At 40.8% G+C, this 23,243-nt stretch overlaps 1 protein-coding gene across 1 annotated transcript in view; it reads left to right on the top strand.

Moving 5' to 3' along the window:
* Positions 1-22,261, top strand: part of xylt1 (xylosyltransferase I) — an 84,951-nt gene extending 62,690 nt beyond the window's left edge. Inside the window, exons 8-11 of the mRNA XM_089006075.1 lie at positions 4,071-4,336; positions 9,146-9,344; positions 15,460-15,793; positions 18,899-22,261. Coding sequence (XP_088862201.1) covers positions 4,071-4,336; positions 9,146-9,344; positions 15,460-15,793; positions 18,899-19,221 — 1,122 coding nt within the window. The 3' untranslated portion in view covers positions 19,222-22,261. The remainder of the gene's footprint in view (positions 1-4,070; positions 4,337-9,145; positions 9,345-15,459; positions 15,794-18,898) is intronic.
* The last annotated feature ends 982 nt before the right edge of the window (positions 22,262-23,243 follow it).

Raw genomic sequence — 23,243 nt, 5'->3', positions numbered from 1 at the left:
TCGTCTGCAGTTAGTGGGTACAGTCATTGTAAGCGTCCTGCTCTGAGATTTCATACCGGTCCGCTTTAAGGTCGCTGGTTTATGTAGCAGAATGAGGCCTCCCTATCAGATCGCTTGAAGAGGGCTGTATATTTGTTTAAGTGAGACACCCTTCCTAATATTTTAATCCATGCTAACTATGTCGGGCAAAAAAAGAATGAGTTCGGACGAATATGTAAAACATGGTTTTACATGTATCACGGAACGTGACGGAAGTCAGCGTCCCATCTGCATGATTTGCAATGCCAAGTTCAGCAACTCAATTCATTACGTGTATTTTTTATTGAAGAAGGGTTTGGTGAATGAGCATATGAAACTGTTGGGATTCGGTGCCTCCAACAAGATTAAGAAAGAACCACTGCGTTAGGCAAAGTGCACAGGTCACATCTGGCACGTACTGACTCTCGGACCGGTCCTCACAGTGTTTGTGAAGTCAGAATTAAATGTAAAGAATTGTACTGATTCATTGTCCATGTATTTACTGGTAATGTTAAATAATATTTCATGTACAATGCCCCGAATTTTCCTATCAACTGTATATATTTCTCCATGACGGTTTTATCACAATTGCTGGATATAATTTAATGACAGCGAGTGTATGTAATGCACGGTAAGTGGTGCAGTTTAAGATGATATATTATGCATATGTAATTTTAATTACATATAAAATCCATAAAAACACATATGGAACATAGTAGATGTTGGCACATTGGCTTAACTGTTGCCAAGGTTTCCATTTTCTTATGTAGACCCTTTAGAATATTTCATCTCCTGTCCATGCGCTAGTGAGATTGAACATTTTTGATCTAAAGGTTTTGTATGTTTCATATTTTGTCCAAAAATATGTAATGCAAAAGGCTATAAGCTAATTCAGCTGTTTTATTAGCGTTGATCTAGTGCAGATCTAAACTGCTGATAGTGACAGCAAATGTATTTCATTTATTGTCTACGTAATAGCCCTTGAACTGAGAAAATCAAAAGCAATCACTTTTAGCTTTTATTTTGCTGTTCCGGTGCTTGCACGAGAACTCATTGGATTTTGCAGTTCTACCAAATTCAGTGATTTTGAGAGATTGAGAGAAAACATGTACATTGTTTTCCCATCTACTATATAAAAAATAGGTTTGGCGAGTGAGGTTTTATTGCCTAATGACTAACTCATGTTCAATCGAAAAAGATCAGCAAACAGAGGGTCACGCGTCAAGTGGAGAAAGGAATTAAATTGCAAGTCGCTCAGGGCGTTCAAGTCATTGTGACAACTGTTGAGGTTCCCTTGAACAAGGCACGGGGCCCTTGGAAAATACCTGAGGGCCGCTGACACAGATTGGTGACAAAATAGCAAAGTGGAAATTGAATTTCCATTTGACATATCATATTTAACACATGTATTTATTTTTCTTTCATGTAAGTCTTATCCCATTTCACGACTAATTAAGTGTGACAGCTCATTGATTTGGTTTCTAGCAGGTTGATGAAAGGATAAACATCTCACCAATAAAATTACTCACAAGTGACATGCACTCACATTATTAGTTGATTTTCTTCACTCAAGCTTTGTCCTCTACATCAGCATGTTCCCGTTGTCCTCACAACCAATTAGTAGAAAATGATATCTTAGTTTCAGTGGCCCAGAACCGTTTGAAAAGTAATTGGACCTTTGGGTATTAACAGAAGGAATAGGATAGTTAGCTTTTTAAAATGAAAGCAAGTGGAAGTGACCTCAGGAGCCTGTCAAAAAATCTGGATCGGTTGGACATTGAATAAGCTCCTAAAAAGTAACATCTGTAGCACAAAATGAAAATGTTCAAACACAGTTAAATACCTATTGAAGCCATCTTCTTTTTTCGACCGTGACTCCAGTCCTGCACATTGCTGTCGAAGCCGCAGCACTTGACTTCGTTTGCCAGATTGGTCTGCCGCCTGTCTCGCCTCGCTCACTGGCGCTATCGTGCCAACACGTTACCACAGCTCCCTGCCGACTTTGGTTGGCACCATGTTAGATCAGTGAAGGCCATCCCTGGGCATAAAGTCGGGAACAAAAGTAGGCTTTGCAGGAGCTTGTCACCCTCCAGTATAAATAGGACTTGATATCCCACGGAGCAGAAAATGTAAATTTTAAATTTAGAGCTTCAGACTAGAACATTACCGTGGAAACCAGTGTTCTCCAACTACAAGCACTTTAAAAAAGCACATTGATGTCAGATCCGGTTATTTTGTAACGACTTTGGAAATCGTCTCACATTTTGACGGTAGATCATGTTACAGCTGTCCACTTTGCGGCATAATTATTTTGAATTGCCATCACTCTAAGTCAACTTAATCTTGAGAAAGAAATTGCTGGTGTGCTTTTTAAATGGGTCATCTTTGTATTGTAATGCATTTCACATTGAATTTAGGAAGCATGTGGGAAAGACTGGTTTTGACAGCACCGAAGGGCATGTCAAAACCCACTAGTTCTGGGAACATTTAGGCACCCACATTTCCCACCTACGCGTTCCATTTAATTGCTGGAACCATGCACAATCATGTGGTACAATGCAACATCAAGCTGGCAGCCTGGAATGACAGTTGCAACATGAGAAAGAGCTGAGATCCCTAAAATGTGCCAAAAGTACATTTGATCTCTTTTTTTCAGTATGTTGCACCAAGGTGCTTGGTGCTAGCAAACTATTGGTTGATAGTTGTGTGTCTGCAGCTGACAAGAATCATCTTTGTGTAAATGCCAAGCTGTGGAGGCAGCAGATTTCATAATGCACCTCCAGCCAAACTAGCAAAAGTAGCAAGGCCAGAAAGGATGCGATTGGCATGGGCGGAAAGAGCAAGTCAGGCTAAGCAAAAAATAATCAAAAATAAAGTCTGAATGTTATGCTAGCAACTACAAATAGGAACTAACTGAATTATGCCTTAGCGTAAATGCAATCTTTCTATATATTTCCAAAATTCCTGAAGTAAGCATTATGAAAGTTTCTGCAATTTTTGGAATGATTTCCCAGAAATTCAACCCCAATTATTTTTTAGGACAAGAAATAATCCGTACTTGTTACTTGATTTGTCCCCAATTGAAGGAAAAAGTCTTTGTAAAAAGTTGCATATGAGCATCCACATTCTATCCCCCCACCCCCGTGTCAAACTCTCGACACAGTATTAACCACTTGGCATTACATCTGTGATTAGAATCTCTAAATCTAACTAAGCCCCCTGTATGCAGAAAGGCATACGAGAATATACAATTTGGCTCAAGTTAATCATGAAATTGGAAATGAGATCCCATATGTGATTTGACTTGACTATTTGTCTCATGTTCCAGAAATACTTCTTTTCCAAACAAGAAAAAAAGCAACATTTGTGGAATGAGATTGTTTGTTGCATTGATTATAGACCTATAAAATCAATCATATAAATAAAGAGGAATTGAACTGATCAGATCATCTCAATATATGATATGAAATTTCAGGAAATGTATTTTGTTCTTCAAATAAAAGGCTTCAAATCCATCCATCCATTGTTCTGGAACCTATCCCAGCTATCTTTGGACAATAGGCAGAGGATACCCTAAACTGGTTGCGAGCCTGGTACCTGCGACTCATTAGGAAGTGTTCAATAGTCCCGTCTCTTGCTATATTTTGTATTGCTTGTTTAAATGGATGAAAAAAAGACAAAGAGTTAATTCAAAAAGAATTTTCACACAAAGAACGTTACTTTGAATAATTTCTTGTCAAGGCACGTCAATTTGCCACCATACTTGCCACACACATTGTAAACCTTTACCTACACTTCAAAACATTGTACCTTGTGCATGTGCTCAATCATCACGAATGAAAAGGACTGATGAGTCATAGAATAAAGTGATAAAGTAAGATAAGGGTAGAGTTTGCCGTCACTGTGTTCAAGAAACTTTGTTTTCCTTTGTTTGTTCTGCCTGTACATTACCGCTATACACATTGCATCTGTTCCATTGTCATCCTGGCACAAATCCATTTCTTAATCCTTTTTTGTCTCTTTATCTCATTTGCCACACACTCTCTCTGCAGCAAACGGTGCGTCCCACCTTCTTTGCCAGGAAGTTTGAAGCCAGTGTGAATCAGGAGATTGTGAACCATCTGGACGCCTACCTGTTTGGACCATTTCCACCGGGGACACCAGGCCTAAACTCGTACTGGGAAAATGTGTACGACGAGCCAGATGGTGTGGCCAGCCTGTCGGACACGCAACTCACCTACTACCATTCCTTCTCAAGATTGGGATTGGCCCGCGCTGCCGCTTCGCTGCAAGGCAACCCACGGGATCATAGCTGCAGGTTAGAATTTCCAAACGCATTAATTTGATCAAGCGTGGGGGCGGATTAATTTTCAACCAATTTAATAATCAGTATGAATGGCTTATAATATTATTGTTATTGCAGTCTAATCATTATTTTGATTACTGTTGTTGTTTGTGTTGCCCTTTTTATTTGTGGACTCGATAACAAATATACAAAGCCAAGTAAAATCAACTTGCAAAAGCATTGCAAATTCTAATTCTGTTTCGAGGAGAGATGGTTCCATGTGATTTAGAGACCAACTACAGTTACAAGATACTATTAAACTGAACATTTCTGCAGTGAACATTTCTGAGTGATTCACATTTGGCACGTACACACAATGCACAGGTGACATTAAAAACAAACGCTGTGCCGAGTATTTTTAACAAAAAATGGGAGATGATCTTAACTGCTGGAGGGAGAATCAGCTTTGCCCCTAAATAAAGTAGCTGAGACATCAAACCAAGCTGCTCTCTGTTCATCTTAACTGCATTAATTCCAGCATTGGTCATGTGTGTAGCTAGCAAATGAGCACAACATCTACAATATTTCCTGGTCTTTTATTCTCCAATGTGTGATTTGTGCCATGAAAACACCATCTAGCGCTGCATCAATCGTATCAAAAGAGGAATCTCATTCAGGAAGTTTATTTCATCTTATTGGTGAAAAACGATATGCCGTCTTTCTTTATATATACAGTACATACGTGCGCACGCACACACACGTGCACGTCTACTGCCATCTTGAATCAACATGGAAGTTCACTATACTATTTGTATACTTCTATGTAAACTCTCAATCGTACAGGAGTGGCCCATCGATGAAAAGGTTTCTTCAGCCGTCATCTGTACTTCTTTGAAGGTGTCGGACGTTTCGCTTCTTATCCAAGAAACTTCGCCAGCAAACTAAAGTCTTACTGGTAGTTTAGGCCCTATATCTAATAATCTCTACTTTCCAGACATGGCGGGGCCGGACTCTGCTATGATATGTCGCTGCTCTCAGGTTGGGGGGAGCAGAGGACTACTCCCTGCAGCTGCTCCACTGATAGTTCCTGTCGTTCTGACTAATGACTGGCCTGATTGCCCCACTTCGACCGGTATCACCTCATCAGTATTACTAATCCTATGTTGCCTAATCGCTCTATTGTATGAACAATCCAAATTGAACCTCACCCCACCAAACCGGTTTAATGAAGGATTTAGTTGTTTTATGAAAATCGCTTCTTTTACTCCCCTTTCAAACCATCTATTTTCTTTTGCTAAGATTTTAACCTCATTGTCGTCAAATGAGTGGTTGCTATCTTTTATGTGCATATGTACTGCCGATTGAGGCCCACTAGTATTATCCCTGCGATGTTGATAAAGTCTTTTTTTTGAGAATTTGTTTAGTCTCCCCAATGTACTGCTCTTTACAATTTTACTGCTCTTTACAAAATTGGACAGTAGGGATATATATAGGGCCTAAACTACTAGTAAGACTTTAGTTTTCTGACGAAGTTTCTTGGATAAGAAACGAAATGTCCAACACCTTCAAAGAAGTACAGATGACGGTTTATTTGTAAATATAAATTTGTGCTATTCCATGCCTTCAAACAACTGCTACACACTCACATTTCTTCCAATAGATCACAGTGTTGCCTGGCATGTTGCAGCCCACCGTGATAATTTGATGGTGCAGGACAAAATTTGTATTTGTTGTTTAAACTGTTACACTGTTTAAACCCTGATGAAAATATTGACTGAAAAATTTCCAATACGGTGGGGTCACTCACAGTGAAGAACGTTGTCGTGAGGATTCAATTGAATTAAATTAAGTCAGAAATGAGAAAGCTGCTTTAATCAGCCAAAACATGGTGTTAGGAAGTGTTGGATTTCCAAAAATCTGGTGCATATGTTCAGTTAAAAGTAAAATTGGAATTGGAATTCATGTACCTTGTTAAGCATTTCATCAGCATAAGCGCTCAGTAACATCTGGTGTAACAGCATTTTCGGATTAATTTTAGTTTGTCGATGCTGAGGTGATGAAACCCACACGGAAAGTGATAAAACAAGAACAAATTAAAAACAGAATGCTGAGGTGTGAAGTGCCAATTCATATATGCGTGAGAGAGAAAAGCGTTCGTTGACAAACAAAAGGGCAGAGAAAGCAACACCTTTGTTGCATTTCAGCAACGCAACATTTTACATGCTCATGCTCACGCCCGCCATGTAGGAGATCTTTTTTACTCTCTTTTAAATTAATTCCAGATATGTCATAAACCATACAACCAAAACATTGCTAATAATAGACTTCACTCACACAAATGCACGCGGACACACACAGACACAAACATACATGCACACACATCAATATACCACCAATGCAGTACATATTGTACATCCATTTCAATATGCCAAGAAAAAAGGATAGTCAGAAGTCACATTTATTTCGTCTGACCCCAGTATTTGCCGCTGAGCAGCCAAAGTGATCCCAAATCCCAAATCCTGGTAAATCAATACTACAAACAAGCGTATTTAAAGATTATACCCAATACCCAAACCTACACACCATATGTCATCATATGGCATTAGTTTGTTGTTTATCAAAAAAATAAACATTGATGCATTGAAACAGAATTGTTTGGAACAGAGTATGTGTTTGAACAACAATAAAAAAGTGACACTATCTGATCTGTCAATGATTGTCATTCATACCGTTAGCATATATTTGACTCAGCACATTTAAGTTTTTTCGTCTCAAATGGAGTTAGCATCACTTGCTGTTTTCAAAAGACTGCCTGTCAGTTGCAATGATTTGTTCCTTGAGGACAATATACGTTGTTTGACAGGATGTCCTATGTCATTGGTCTCTCTCTCTCTCTCTCTCTCTCTCTCTCTCTCTCTCTCTCTCTCTCTCTCTCTCTCTCTCTCTCTCTCTCTCTCTCTCTCTCTCTCTCTCCAGTTTGTGATGGTGGTCTTGGCCAAACTTAGTTTTAGCTGCCACAGCCTCAAATATCCAGATTTTAAAACCACATCGGGTGGAAGCAAGTATATTTGTGAGAGAAGAGCAATGCAAGGCCATCAGCATATCCATCCTAGTGGGACTCTGGTTTCAGCCATGTCATAGATGTAAATGTTAAAGAGCATAGGGGATGATCCCTATGGCATTCCATTTCTTATGTGGCAGGGCTGTATTCCCCATCATCAGTCCTCAACACATTTGCCTGCATGTTAGTGAGAATCACCTATTGAATGACTATTTACTGTTCTACTGGTATTTGACAGATCGCTCAATTTTCCTGAACAAGCACATATATTATGCACTCAGGTAGAATAGAGACGTGCAACGAGCAGACGTGTCAGTGAAAAAGTGGTAAGACGTCAAAGGGGGGGATTTGGCTCTTTTAACAGCCCACTGTGACTGTGAGTGGTTTAAAGGCCTGAATGGAGCTTCTGTGCACACAACACAGTTTCCCCCTGTCTTTTCGGAAGAACTGAGCAAGGGGGCAGAAATGAAAGCTGAGGGATCAGACAAAGAAAAGGATGTGGAGGGAGAACAGAGAAGAACGGTTAGAATAAAAAACAGATGTACAAAACGGAGTACAGCGGCGAGGAGTACAGTATAAGAATGCACTCTGTTGTACTGGTTGCAAATATTTGCTGTTCTGCTTGTCAGCATTGCATTTACAGCGATGGGTTGACTCATGATACTTCTGCAGAATACTGATGAGGCCTCGGGCACATAAGCGCAGCGGTAGCCTGACTGGATGTATTAGTTTGGGTCTGCACACTTATTCATGGAAGATGTCTGTGAATAAAGATGAAATTAAAGAAGCAGAAGAGATGTGGGATTAGAACTCTGACTCAGGACATGAGAGCAGCTGCAGATTGTTCCACAGCAGTGTCCATCCTGGCTCCTTTTTTGTTTTTCCAGAAGTTACTCGTACCACCCTGAGGGCTGGCGACGTATAGGAGGAGGCACACTAACAAAGGGACCAATCAGGAGGGCAAGACCCCCTTTCATCTTCAGTTGACTGAATGACCCAGTTCAATTTTGTGTGTATGTGGGTATGTGTGTGTGTGTGTGTGTGTGTGTGTGTGTGTGTGTGTGTGTGTGTGTGTGTGTGTGTGTGTGTGTGTGTGTGTGTGTGTGTGTGTGTGTGCGTGTGTGCGTGTGCATGCACGGGCCCTTTGTATTTCAATGACTAATGTGAATGATTGTTGTGTATTTCTGTGGTCTCAGCTGTCACATATTTTGTAAGCCGGGTCACTAATGTAGAACAATGTTTCAAATAAAAGTTGCTTTATGACTTTGAAGAACACAGAAGTGCTTCACAATAATTTCATTGCAGCCAAAGAAAAGTGAACATTTAGAGGACTGTGGATTATAAACAGATTCCACAAATCAAGTATGGTGCAAATAAAAGTATCAGTCGTACAGTTCGATGCAGTATATTATACTTTGTAACTACCTACAGGGCTACTCAACTACATATGCTACGAGTACTAATAATAACACATGCATTCGTGTTGTTGGATGCAACTCCGGTAGATGTGGGTCAAATTTTTACTGTTCATCACACATCACACATCATTATCTTTCATAAACAGATGATTAATAAATAAAAGGTGACTCTTAGTATGGAAGACACAAACCATTGATTAGTGACCCGTTGCTTAAGGGCTCAGCATTCGTTAATGTCATGCACTCACAGAACACATTGACTGTCTAATCGTTGGCATCTAAATAATTTTTTTGGGATGCATACCAGATTAAAAAAAGCACATCAAACCATTTTGTTAATAACAGCTTTCTATTCTTTGCCAGGTATTTCCCCATGGGCCACATAGTGTCTGTACATTACTACTTCCAGTCCGACCAGTTCCAGGGCTACCTTGTCAGACACCATGCCACCAACTTAGCAACAAGCAAGCTAGAGACAATGGAGACTTGGGTTTCACCGAAGAAGATTTTTAAATTAACCACTCCTCCAAAAAGCACATTCAGCAGGTTGCAGTTTGCAGAGGTGAGTCTGCATATTGTCTTGTGGGTCTTGCGTCAAATCTTTTCTGACAATTTTTTTCGTGGCTTGAGTCACAAAACTAACCACCGTGGCTAATATCAGGAAAAAGGGTCCAGTATGTACTAAACAGGGTCACCAATAAGGGAAGTGTAATGTTGACCGCTTATCCACACAAGGATGAGCGGATCAAAAATGGATGGGTGGTTATGTTGACCTTACAGTATTGTGACCTTGCCAAGACAATACTTAAAGTTGATTACCATGCCTTTAAAATTGTGTAAATACCGGTAATGGATTGAAAGATGGACATTGATTGAATTATTTCAACTTTGTCAGATTGTTCCATGTGGTATTTATTTGCTGTCCTGTCACCGTCACAGTGGGGTGCCTGCCTTGATTTTCTTTTTCAGCGAAGGAGCCAGCATCTTGGGCCCTGACGTGACAGCCATAGAGCATATTTGCAGCTTGCCCAAATTTAGATGAGTGAATGTAAACTGACATTTTGCTCTGGTTCGTCACTTAGCTCCCAGCAGAGATCGCATTTGAAATGTCATCAAATGTATGAATGAATTGGCCTGGTCTGTTGCTGCCTGCAGGCATTGCTCGTGTCTACCTGGACACTCCCAGACTCTGTTTGACCTTTTTGCAAACATCTCAAAGGGAGCGTAAAGGAAGTTCAGACACCCAGTCGCCATGCAGCTCCCACTCTCGGAGCCCCCGCTTGTGTGTTGAGCGTATGAGACCATGAGTGACAGCAAAGTGATGTGAGTAGTGGCTCTTATCTGGATGCTCAGCCTCACAGAGCATTCAGTGTCTAGCACAGTGCAGCGGCTGTCAGTCAGTCTACTTGTCAGTCTGTCTCACAAAACGAGAGCGGAAAGACCTTAACTAAGACAGCGTGGCATTCTACAGTCAGAAGAGATATGAGTTCTTATACAAAAGCTATATGTTTAACCTGCTGGATAAGCCACGTCTTCTTCGATTCCCCTTCAATTTACAAAAAAAGCAAGACAGATAAGCCTTTCCTTTTGTAGTCTGTATAATTTAGATTCAATTTGACAATGTAGTTGAGTGCAGGAGTTTTTAGGCCGTGCATTTAAAATTAGAGTATCCTCTCAAGTTTTACATGACATGACATTTATAAGACATTCAAAAGTTAGTGCCTTGCGCCAAATAAATTGCTCCAATTGTTGGAAAAATATGAGGAGTGCAATGAGGAGTACAATGACTTACCCGTCATTGGACACTTCATTAGGTACAGCCATACAATCCAATGAACTGTAATACAAGAGCCATGTCATCGATTCCACCTTTCAGAAGATCATTTACATTGTCAAAGTGGTCATAATTGAATTTCTATTGATATTAAAAACCACACTGTGGCTTCCTACCGTATATTGTAGTCTTTTGGTTTCTTCAATGAGCCTCATGAGAGGGACAAGCGGACCAGGACAGAAAATTTCAATATGGTTTTCATACGAAGAGTCATGCAACCCCAAAACTACAAACACAACAAGTAATGAATACACTTCCAGTATTAATTTACCTTCAGAAAGGCTGTGTTCTTTTGAAATGAAGTGTCGACTGAGTGTGGATGATCTTGTACATTTTAAGAAGACTGCATGCAATTAAATTCCTCTCAACCTTCTACACATTTGGACATGAAAATATTTTAGTGTATAAACAATTAGATGAAGCCATTTAATAAAGTGAACTCCAACCATTATTTGTGCAGTTTATGAGGTTTCCCCAGATTTATGTGGCTTTTTATGGGTACTCCATCTTACTGACAGTTCAAAACGACCAAAAATAACTCTAAACTAGACGTAGATATTAATGCTTGCCTGCCTTATGTATACTGTGTGTGTGCGTGTGCGCGCGTGTGTGTGTGTGTGTGCGCGTGTGCGTGTGTGTGTGTGTGTGTGTGTGTGTGTGTGTGTGTGTGTGTGTGTGTGTGTGTGTGTGTGTGTGTGTGTGTGTGTGTGTGTGTGTGTGTGTGTCGGTGGGTGTTTTGTGCGTGCGTGCGCGCGCTTGTGCATGTGCGTGTGTGTGTGTGTGTGTGTGTGTGTGCATGCGCGCATAATGTATAATGGAAGAAAAATTAGGAACTTGTTGTGTATAGTCTGCTCTAACTCACAGCTAAATGTTTCTACGTTTCATTGCTTGCCTCCTTTTTCTTAATGAGCTACAGAGGAGCGGAAAAGCTGGTGGCCATTTGTTTGTCACACCAAATTCCACACACACTGTGCGAAGTGACACTTTTTGGGATGCGCCGGCTACTGCAGGGAACAGCGTCTCTGCTCTTCAGCATTTTTCCTTTATTTATTACTCCACATTGAACCATTGGTAGCCAGCGTTCATCCATACTAGCTTCACTGCATCGGTCGTGTAAACTCTGCCTCGGGGGAATCCTGACGCCACGGAGAACACCTGTGTTTGATTACATCCACAAAGGGCCACTAATCAGAGTCCAAATAGGCCCCTGGGGGCATGCGTGCCCTGAGGTTTTAAACGGGGCCAGATGCCAACTGTGACTGTCCAAGAAGCTGCCTGATCAAATTGACCTGCCTTAATTAGTAGATATAGCATACTGTGGCCGCCAGCAAACCAGTGACAAAGAGAAAAGGTTTGCAAAGTCATCGAGAATTAATGAGACAGAATTTGACGTTTTCATAGCAGCTTTGCAGTTTCCCATGATTGAGAGTCAGTAACATAGCTCGGCTCTGGTCCTGTACAATTTGAATGATGAAACACACTGTACAAAATGGAATAGGAAGAAAATTAAAATGTACAAATACAAGTCGTACCACAAAAATCCCTTTCACTTTGCCTTAAATCCTGTTTTTTCCATAAGTTCTTCAAACTTAACAGCGGAAAAACTGAACTTCTCCTTGTTGGTACAAAATCCACCCTACACAAAGCCAACAGTTTCTCTCTCACCATTGACAGTTCAACCGTGTCCCTCTCCTTTCAGGTCAAGAGCCTGGGTGTCATCCTCGATAGCTCACTATCTTTCCACTCCCATATAAATAACATAACTCGGTCTGCATATTTCCACCTTCGTAATATCAATCGTCTCCGTCCCTCTCTCACCCTTCACACCACTGCTATCCTTATCCACAGTCTCGTCACCTCCCGTATCGACTATTGCAACTCACTTCTTTTCGGTGTCCATCAAAAATGTTTCCATAAACTACAACTGGTCCAGAATTCCTGAGCCCTGATCATCAAAAAAAAACTCATTTCACCACATCACCCCCGTCCTCCAGCAGCTCCACAGGATCCCTGTCAAACTAAGAATTGAATTCAAAATACTTCTATTTACATTTAAAGCCATCCATAAACTTGCCCCCCCCTGTCTCCGTTCCCTCTCGGCCGCTCAAATTCTCCTGCCCTGTCTCACCACGGTGGGGTGTAGAGCATTCCGCCGCTCTGCTCCCAAACTCTGGAACTCACTTCCACCCAACATCCGTAATAATGACTCTGTTCCTACCCATCTGTTTAAACTTGCAATCACGGTTTAGTTTAATCAGCTATTTTATTATTTATCATTTATTTATGGTTTTATTGTTCTTTGTATTGTTCTTTTAATTGTAAAGTATCCTTGGGTGTTCTGAAAGGCGCTTGTAAATTAAATGTATTATTATTATAAAAATAGTAACTGAACGGCAATCGAGAGCTGAGATGATGGATGTGACCTTGCAATAAAGAAAGTGAAAGGGGACCATAGTTTAAGATGAGGTTAAAGTATCAGAATTAGTGGAGCAGAGGCTACTTCTTCTACAGTACAATGATCAGTGTAACAAGACGTCTGACGGAATGAGCAAATGAATGTTGCTCCTAAGCCCAAGCTTATTGGGTTATAGGCACCAAGGGACAGGTTGTGTGGGGAGGTCAATGTAAACTATCGTCTGAAGCTGCAATGGGCCAGGAGTTAATCTGTTTTTGACCCATTTTCAATCTGAAGGAAGAGTTCCTTGGTTTTGGTGGCTTCCTGTTCTACTTCCACACATGCTGTTGTTATCTCCATGAGTGTGTCGACATGGAGCCCTGTGAAAAAGTTAACCTAACCTACATTATTTGAGGGAGAAAAGTAATGATTTGGCTAATGTTCATCCTCGTGTTTGTCCCAAAGTAACAAAACCCAGAATGTGAAAGTTATTGTGCAGGGGGAACGTGTTTTCATTCATTAATTGTTATTGGTCGTTTTCTTCCATTGCTGTATCTGGGTTTACTTTAGACATGGAATTGTGGAAACTACTACAGCCAAACTATATTCCTTTGTGTGCTGTAACACCATGTAATACCATGTTTTCACCCAAGTATTCCACTTCCATTGCATTTGTCATGATCCTGTTCAAATGTAAACCCTTAAGGTTGTGCTGCAGTACCAGAATGGGGTTGTGCAGGCAGAATGGCAGTAGCTGTGTCATCAATACAGTGTGACTCATACAGTAGCTGTGAAACAATGTCTACTTGCCAATGAAATCAACATCGAATAAAAACACCACACAAAGCACCACTATTTGCTGACATTATCTCTAAGCATTGGACATAGCATGTTAATGTATTTGTCCAGTGCATGTTTCTTTCTATTTTATTCATATGTTCTACTGAAACACAAATGTGACGTTTTTCGATGTTTCAAAAAGAATAAACAGGGGGAAGGATGTCTAGCGCCGCCTCTCACAAGCGAATTATACTGACATGGCAATCTGTGCACCAATGCCAAAGTGTGATGGATTGTTGGATAGTGTGGGTCAAACATAGGATTTATGAGGGAAAATATATTTAAGGTGTACTATAATAACGTTGCTCCTTGGTGGAAACAAGGGCAAATACAATTTCTTAGTTGATTGCATTGATTACACTATGGCAAATTTTGCACTCCCGACCCTCTCCTCCCACCTTCACATGTTCATTCGGCCAATCAATTGCAATGTAGAGTCCAAGCTATATAATAAATCAATATGTATGTATGTGAGTCAGTCTTGGATAAGCTAATGAGCTACAGAGCAGCCCGACGTGGGTTAATTAGCAAATTATAGAGCAAAGAACAAAGGTCCAAGGGCCAGGCAATGGCAAAGGGCACTCAAATAATTGAGACAAAAGTCTTTAGTGCAAGACACTGGATTAATTCTCAATTAATTTAGTGGTCTATATTTATCATGTACATCCGATTGGCAACTCACAAAGGATGCACCACAAAGCCCATTCCAGTCAGACATTGATCGTCTAGTAAGGTGAGGCAGTATTAATCAGCTACTATTGTCAGGATGAGCTGACCGTATGGCTCACCTTTCAGTATGTGTGTGTGTGTGTGTGCGTGTGCGTGTGCATGTGCGTGTATGTGTGTGTGTGTGTGTGTGTGTGTGTGTGTGTGTGTGTGTGTGCGTGTGTGCGTGTGTGTGTGTGTGCACATTTTTTTTGTAGGTCCACCCGCATCTCTATCATCCTTTTAACTCTCCCTCATCAATGATGATTTTCCGCATCTCATTTCACTTTCAGAAAAGTGTTGTAATCCAGCACACGTTCCAATGTGAAAAGTGCGGGGCATCCCTCTCCAAACAGAGGACATATTTTCCTCTCTCGTCAATGAGAGTTATTATTGGTGCATTTATTAACCCCAGAGAATGGAGTTCATCGCCAAAGACAACCTGTCATCAGTGTGTCAATAAATATGAAACGAACTCCTCCCATGTTTGATTTTTCACATGACGTCGTTTTGTAATATTGCGTTCTATTTCTATTAAAGCTTTCCATCCCATCTCGCTGTATGTGTCACATATCAGTATGTAATCAAAGACAGGGTGTGGAAGTTTGGTAAATTTTCATGCATTCCTCTCACCAACGATGGTCAAATCGATTCCAGAACACCAAAAAAATCCGTCGACATCTGTGTCCTACAGTCTGGCTAACTGGGCTGTTTGATGAAAAATACATGTTGAAGATTATTTCCCATGAGACCACAGCCTGCGTATTGCTTATTTTAATAATATGGAGGGAGAAACGTTGATGCAGTCTGTTCCTGCCTTCTGTTCACTGGAAGAAATTCATACATCTTCGTTTACAGTTGTCTCTCCTCATTGCTGATTCCAATTGTTTTATTTTTTATCAGATCGGTACAGAGTGGGACGCCAAAGAACGAATTTTCCGTAACTTTGGCGGCCTTTTGGGCCCTATGGATGAGACAGTGGGGATGCAGAAATGGGCGAAAGGCCCCAACGTTACTGTAACAGTGGTGTGGATCGACCCAACAAACGTCATCGCGGCCACTTATGACATTCTTATCGACGGGAGCGCCGAGTTCACCCACTACCGACCACCACTCAACCAGCCTCTGCGACCTGGTGTTTGGAGTGTTCGCATCCTGCACCACTGGAGCCCAGTGGCTGAGATGCGCTTCCTTATCGCCCCTTTGGCCTACAATAAGCGCCAGCCTATTCGGCAAGGTGAGAGAGTCTTTTAAACATTTGAAAGAAATGAAATTAAATGAAAATGTGTTGTTCTTGCACATGCACAAAAGTAGAGTTGATGATATTTAAGGATGCAATGACCTCAACTTTTAGACCTCTTTTTGCTAAAGTTTAATGCCCTATGGGGAACACAGGCCAGAGCAAATGAAAGGCCAGTCGCCAGCCCAGCCGGATAAAGGGAGAGGGTTGCGTTAGCAAGGGGATCCAGCTCAAAATGTTGTCAAACATTAATGAGCACTTCACACCGGATCAGCACAGACTGTCATCATGAGCTGGTTAAAATTAAAATGATGCCAAAGTCGAGATGGAAAGTGGAGTCATAGACATAAATCAAAGGAAAGCACATACAACTGATTTTAGTGAGTTTAAATGTTGGGTCAAGGTTTACGTAATTTTGGAAAATCATCAAATCGGGACTTTTTTTCAAGATCATTTTCTTGTGTATTGAAATCATCTTTATTGCAACAAAAATAAAATATCTATTATACCGTCGAGCAGGGGTCGGGAACCTATGGCTCGTGAGCCACATATGGCTCTTTTGATGATTGCATATTGCTCGCCGATAAAACTAAATACATATTCTCGTTTTTTTCGCCATTCATTTCCTGTTGGGGCTGCAGTTGGCGGAAAACGCAATTTTGATTGGATGACACTGGCCGTCATGTTGAAACAGGTAAACGCCCCTTTAAATGAGCCCAACGAGTGCACTTCAGCTTGAATGCACCGGAGCATTCGCCTTTGAGGAGAGAAAAGGTTCTGATTCTAATTTGCAATGAAACAATACCATCGATGAAACAGTCGAATGTCAGTGACATTTTAACAAGCCCCATGTTAACGTTAGCATAAATATACTTCTGTGAGAAAATATTGCAGATAGCAAGTGTGGAAGCTTATGAGCCGTGTGCAGGCTAGCTAGCATTAACTTCGCCTCTGGAACGGCAAGTTCAATTTCATTCCGATCGTTTGCCTGGATTTTTACCAATCGTGAGGAACAGAAAACCATTCACGTTAACAGTGAGTACTATCACAAAGTTATTTTAAATAATACATTATGACTTATTGTTGAAAAGTGGCCGTGCGTGTTTGTGTGCGTGATTGCGTGCGTTTGTGTGAGTGCGCGCATGCGCGCGTTTGTATGTACGCGCACGCCCGTGTGTGTGTGCGCGCGCTCGCGTGCGTGTGGCTCTCACTGAAAAACATTTCTAAATATTTTACTTTTATGGCTCTCTTAGTCAAAAAGGTTCCCAACCCCTGCCGTAGAGGATCATAATATTAACTCATTCACTGTCTGACGAAAAAGGTGTCCACTCCAGTGCCAGAGTTTTAGGACTACATAAACATTCAATGCAGCATAAGAAACCTTAAACCAGGGGTGTCAAACATGTTTTGCCGCGGGCCACATTGTAGTTATGGTTTCCTCTTGGGGGCGTTAGGAATTTGGGGAAGCCTGTAGAATGTTTCATCCCCTCCACATATTACATATAGAGCACACAAAAAATTAATGAATAACTAGTTTTCAAATCCGAATTCAAGAATAATGACTGTTATTGTGGTTTACATCCAAAAATGTAAAATTTTGGTTAGGATTTTAGCAAGCAACATGGAATTTCACAAGTTTGATTTGCTTTCGCAAGCCGAAAAAGATGATGTGGCGGGCTGCATTTGGCCCCCGGGCCTTCACTTTGACACCTTTGCCTTAGACTCTTCATTCATCAAAAAAAAAAGTTAATTCCGAAGTTATATGGGTCTCGAGTTATCTGAGCTTGAAATGGGGGCGGCTATACAAAAGGCAAAAACTGAAAAAAGATTTATTGCCAGAGGTCTGACCAGCGCTTTATCGCAACCCCCACCCCCTAAAAATAAAAACCGAAACCAATAAATAAATACATTTGGGAATGGCAGTGAATGAGTAAAGTTGGCTTACATATGAAACAGGCGTTTCTCTTCTCCACTCTGCTCCCAATGCCCAGTCAAATTGCAACCCTAGCGATTACCAAATCGCATTTTAACAAACTGGATTTATATTGCAAATGTAATTAATCATCCGGCCCAAATTGGGACTTTGACAGGAAACGTTTGGCAGTTGATATGATTAGGAAGAAAGCATACACACAATTTGGACCACTGTGTGTTTTGAAGCAGCTTTAAGGTTTGTGCTTTCCAGCACCTCCCTCCACATGCTGCTTATTTACTGCCATTTCTGACATCCTCATACATGCACTGCCAATAAAAATTAACAATGTGGATCTCTACCTGTACTTGCGGCAGCGTGCACGCACACACACACACACACACACACGCATGCACGCACACACGCACATACACAAAGGGCTGTGGGATTTAGTGTGAAAAAGAATTCACGTCAATGCCTGTGTACACACACAACTACATGAAATCACAGGTGGACGCATTGGGAACAAACTCTGCTCCTGTCATGAGTCATGACTCATGACGTTGGGCATCTCATCAGATGGAGCATCTCCATGTCTCACTGCTTTTTGTGTGTGTGTGTGTGTGTGTGTGTGTGTGTGTGTGTGTGTGTGTGTGTGTGTGTGTGTGTGTGTGTGTGTGTGTGTGTGTGTGTGTGTGTGTGTGTGTGTGTGTGTGTGTGTGTGTGTGTGTGTGTGTGTGTGTGTCACCAACACATGAAATACAGCGATGTCTGCTCACATGCGGGTGTTAGAAAGTTTGTATTCCACAACCAAGCTTAAAAGGCATGGCTGGCAACCCCAGTTAGAGAACCAGTGAGGAATTTACAGCTTGACTGGAGCACACGGTTGGAAAGGTCATTTAAGGAGAAATGGTGTCTCTGACCTTTGATGGACTTGATTGTCATGAGAAGAATCACTCGGCCGCCATCTTGTCCATCTTCAATGAGACAAATGCAATGTTGGTTTGATGTAATTAAAAAAAAGGCCAACAAAATAAATCTGAGATAATTGAGTAGTACTTTGACGGAACACAAAGCAAATCCCGATCTAAGCATTAATATTTTAATATGTTTTCTTTCTTGTTTTTGCCAGTAAAATCACTGATCACTGACTGTCTCATTTTTCTTTGTTCTTCGCCGGGTTTCTCCAGAGGACACTCTAAAGCTTCACAACGGGCCATCCAAGAACAGCTACATGGAGCAGAGTTTCCATGGCCTCAACCCAGTGCTCAACATCCCCATCAGCCTGGGCTACGTTGAACAGGCCAAGCGGAACGCTGCCCTTACCGGCCCAGAGCTGGAACAATGGGTCGACAGCCTTGTGGGTGAGCTGTGGGAGGCAGCAGACATCTGTGCCGTAGGCCTAACTGCCTGTCCGGTCATGCAGGCCTGCCCCAAGAACCCTTGGAGCTCCTTAAGTCCTGACCCTAAATCCCAAATGAGATCGCTGCGTGCTGATGGGCGCATCAGGTAGCAGCGAGGCCTCCAGCTGGACAGGAGGCTGCAAGATTCGCTGTTGATTTTTTTTTAACTTATTTACGGGCTTGATTGCAGTTGATGGAGAAGGAAAGTGTTTTCCTTCTGTCTCGGGAGATGAAGGAAACATAATAAGGTGATCAATGTTAGTGTCATCCACCTTGCTCTTATGGCGCGATTTCCGTTTCGCACCATATTTATTTTTGACTTTTACTGTGATCAGATCTTGCAATTTCAAGCATTTATTTTGCTGCTCAATGAATTATGAATTTTGATTTTGCAGCGTGTGGCACAGCAGCTCATGTGGCATTGTGCTCCACAAAAGGCCTTAGCTGTGCGACTTGCAAGCAGGACACCTGCTACCAGATTAATTTATGTGCCTCCCAAGATTTATGTCAGCATAAACAACACCCTATTTGAAATAACGAAAGGTTTATTTTGATACCACCCCAAGAAGAACCAATATTCACTACCCGTAAGGGAGTTAGAAACACATTATCTCTTGAATAATCCAATTACTGTAAAATATAACAGTGTCTGAAACTCATGACAAAAAGTTAGCGGACACCCGGGTAGACAACTCTGAAAAGGTGCCTGCCCCGCCATAAAGTTGCCGGCCCCATTTTTCACAACTTGAAACACAATAAAACGACTATAAATTATTTTTTTTTAAATTAAGGAAGTACCTACCACAAATGCTCCCTTGGTTAATTTATGGTATCCCTTGCTGAAGATTTTGCTCCAGTTGTCGTTTGTCGTTCAAAGCCACGTGGACTCCTCTTTCTAAGCGGCTTTCAAAACTCTCAAGTACACTTTTCAGTCACAGTGTAGTCCGAAGCACAAAGCAGGCTTCTGATTGACTGCTGGTGTCGAGTATGCAAATTGTCATTTGCGTACACGGCTACACGAAACTACTCCTTCAAAAATAAATAATTAACGAAATAAAATATGTGATACTCCCCTGTGAAATAAAAAAAATGAACTAATGGCAAAAAGATTCGGTCAGAGAAAAAAATGATTGGGTATTATTTCATAAATTGTGCCTGTCAAGAGCCCCAAAAAGGGTTAATATTTGCTTATGTGAAGCTTTTTTGAAAACAATAAATGTTGATGTCTAGACACCTGCGATCGTCACACTTTTTGTGACAAACCAAATCTGATCACTCTCAGAGAAAGGAAATTTGGACCTCAAAAGTTTGGGGATCCCTGACCTAAAGTAATAAAGAAAAATGAAACTCAGACAATTCAACATTTGTTATGTGGGCACATTTTTCTTCTAAAAATAACTGGTTTTTTTTCAGGAACAAGATAAATCATTTATGTCAAGCTCACTTTTCTAACCAGCCTGCCTCAAAATTCAAACATGATGATTCGAAGCTGACCTTAAATTTTGTCATCATTTTGTGGTTTCTGTCCAGATAATTTCAGTTTATGATGTACAGGTTTTTACAAAAAAAAGTCTCAAAATTGTGTGAATGATGGTCTATGAGTCGATATTTAAGTTTATATTAATACTGATATTTTTAGTCAATGACTAAATAATTGCAAGGCTGCCTTGGCAGCATGAATTATTTGATATTATGTTTGTTTGTTTTGTAAAGAAAATGATTTTAAAAAATCTGCCTTAATTTACAAAGGCCACCAACCCAAACTGCACCTTTTTATGGCTCTCACCGTCGTGTCAGTTAGTGTTTTGTCGTGTGAGAATAGATCTTCTCTTCTTGGTTTGCCAAGAGAAAGCAACTCTTGACCTGAGAGGTTAAAGGTCAGCTCCCTCGTGACCTTATCAAAGCCAGAGAAGGCGACCACAAACATTTGGACGATTCGTTGAGAGGAGAAGCTATTCCGTGTCTACTGCTTGCTGTGAGTTTCCGAATGCTCGTGCGTGGTTGTGGTCTTCATGCTGTGATAATTATGTACAGTTTTCATGATGATATGTCCTTGTTGCAAAAATACAACTTTAAAGCTGAAGCTTTCAAACAGTATTGACATGAAAAGGATTTTTAGCTCTCAACAAGACAATCGCCAATAAGTTCATCACTGGGAGAAGTTCCATCTTAATTCATTGAGATTCTGTTCTTTTATCACAAATCAAAATTACCCAGAGCCAATTCAATTTTTATCTGTCTGTTGACAATGTTTCGGGAACATACAGGCAAGCGTTTTATTTTATTTTCTCAAAGGGTCATTTATAACACATTAATGTCAAAGTTACCTCACCCTTACCATAAAAGTACACATCCCTCCCACGGCAACAAAGGTAGAGTTAATTTATACCAAACAAATGTTTGGCTTCTGTTGCCACTGTCGCAACCGCTACTCATTACATTGCATTGGCTGCACTTCTGTATGTGAATTTAATGGTTTTCGTCAAAGAAAAATTACAATCGGTGAAACTCGCTGTAAGAGCCCTATTTTTTAACACAAATGAAGACGCAACAATGAAGAAAATGTTGATATGTATTTTGTATTCAACGATTGCGTCAAAAGATGCTGTATGTGTAAATACATGTGTGGTTCAATGACACTGATCGATAAGGAGTTTTTGACATTGAGAAAAGAGTGATTTGGTGATGTTGGTGTTTATTGATCAAAGTAAATAACCTGCTCCAGTGTTGGGGCCTGTTTGCGTCTCAGAGAAAATCTAATGCCAGATTGTTGTTTTTCTTGCTTGAATGTATTGTCGAGCAACAGTTGCACAAATTTCTCTGAACTCCCTTCATCATTTGTGTCAATTTTTGGTCTGTTTGTTTGTTTGTTTGTTTGTTTGTTTCTCAGGAGGCTCTGTGTGCCTTAGCTGACCTTTAGAACCTTCTCTGCCCCATTGAGAGAATTTATTTCTGAACCTGATGTGATGGTGAATATCAAGATTGGAAATGCAACACTAAAAAATGTCTGCTGTTGTATCCATCGTCAGGCCTTCTGTCCTTATCTGCTTTTATTTGTCTTCCCTCTGGGATAGTTATTTTCTTGACCGGGACAGGCTTGGCTTACTTCTCAACTGACTTTTTTTTAATAAAATCCAATGGAGAAATTGCTCACACTGTCTCTGTGGTGTAAAGTACTGATGAAAATCAGAGATTGGATTAAATTACATATGTGCACTTAGTCAGAAGCTTCAAGTCTCAAACAAGCTCCAAGTTACTGCTCGGGGAAAAAAAGTCAAGCAAGTTGAATAGATGGACTTATCACCAAATTTCAAGAAAGTCGAATCAAGTCATGAGTAGGTTCAACGAGTCTTAAATTCTAGAATTTAAGTCACAACAATCTTGGCACATTAATTAAAACGTCCTACTCAAACGTGCAGGTATTTCAGGCTAAATACTGTCTTAGCTGTTACTGTAAAGTGACCTTGAGAGTTTTGAAAGGCGCTTAGAAATGAAATGTATTCTTATTAGTTTAGTTCTTGCCTCACAGAGAGGATGCACAATTCTAATTCATGGAAATGCGGCTTTGATGTTGTGTTATCTCCCCTCGTCTGCAAAAAAAAAGCTCCTGCTCAAAATCAGTAGCAGCTGAACTAATCTGCGTGCCACAGGTGTCAAAGTCAAGGCTCGGGGGCCAGATCTGGCCCACCACGTAATTTTATTCGGCCCGCGAAAGCAAATCAAGCATGTCAAGTTCCATGATGCGTGCTAAATTCCGAAGCAAAATTTCTAATTGTCTCATGTGAACCACGATAACAGTCATTATTCTTGACTTTAGATTTGAAAACTAGTTGTTCATCAATTTGTTGTGCTCTCTGTATGTAATATGTGGAGGGAATGAAACATTCTCATGGCTTCCCCAAATTCATAACGGCCCTTTTAACACCTTTGAAGGGCACCAGTGGATATGGATGGATCCAGTCATTGATTGAGGGTGTCGTGTTAGAACGCCTTCAAAAATTAAGAGGTCCATCATGGCAGAACTGCTTGATGTTTTCCAGTGACCTCCACTGTCATCTTTTACTGTATTTTTGATCATTTTTTGCTCTGATGAATTAAGTTGTAGATCATACAGTGTTCACATTGTTTATCT

The sequence above is a fragment of the Hippocampus bargibanti genome, linkage group LG10 (genome assembly GCF_051943395.1).
Source record: "Hippocampus bargibanti isolate YZ-2025 linkage group LG10, ASM5194339v1, whole genome shotgun sequence".
In the NCBI taxonomy this organism is placed as follows: Eukaryota; Metazoa; Chordata; class Actinopteri; order Syngnathiformes; family Syngnathidae; genus Hippocampus; species Hippocampus bargibanti.
The sequence above is the reverse complement of the archived record's forward strand: the minus strand, read 5'-3'. Positions and strand labels throughout refer to the sequence as shown.